At 44.7% G+C, this 452-nt stretch overlaps 2 protein-coding genes across 3 annotated transcripts in view; one reads left to right on the top strand and one right to left on the bottom strand.

Annotated features, from left to right (window-relative positions):
* Positions 1-241, bottom strand: part of LOC119593478 — a 1428-nt gene extending 1187 nt beyond the window's left edge. Inside the window, exon 1 of the mRNA XM_037942413.1 lies at positions 54-241. Coding sequence (XP_037798341.1) covers positions 54-152 — 99 coding nt within the window. The 5' untranslated portion in view covers positions 153-241. The remainder of the gene's footprint in view (positions 1-53) is intronic.
* Positions 1-452, top strand: part of LOC119593476 (exosome complex exonuclease RRP42-like) — a 54931-nt gene that overhangs the window by 9272 nt on the left and 45207 nt on the right. The window lies entirely within an intron of this gene.

The following is a 452-nucleotide window of genomic DNA, read 5'->3' on the forward strand; positions in this document are numbered from 1 at the left end:
CCTCTAAATGCCTCATATTCTAAATACGTTGTAAACACCCTTTACGCTCGTACCTCGTACTTTCCGATCTGCGTCACGTCGTCTACATTGAGTGTGTGGAAGAAGACGTCCACACGCATTATGTCATCCATCTCGTTCTTGTCATAGTCCATTTTGACGTCCGCCTGTTCAAAGAGAGACACGTGAGAGATGCTTATCCTGTGGAAGTGTTCGTGTGAAAGCGATGTGGATGAAGATGCGAGATTCCACACGGCGAGATGCGGAAGTTTCGATACTACATATTCCTCGGAATGACTCCGACGTAGCTTTATCCACTTTCACTCATACCAGTTCTTGCCGGTGCAGGAGAGTGCGGAAGCATGTTAGCAGGAACCACGAAACTATTAATTCCATAAAATGTGGGAATAGATGAGGTTTTATATGGTATTTCATACTTGTTTGTTCTCCATCCT

Source organism: Penaeus monodon, chromosome 32 (genome assembly GCF_015228065.2).
Source record: "Penaeus monodon isolate SGIC_2016 chromosome 32, NSTDA_Pmon_1, whole genome shotgun sequence".
NCBI lineage: Eukaryota > Metazoa > Arthropoda > Malacostraca > Decapoda > Penaeidae > Penaeus > Penaeus monodon.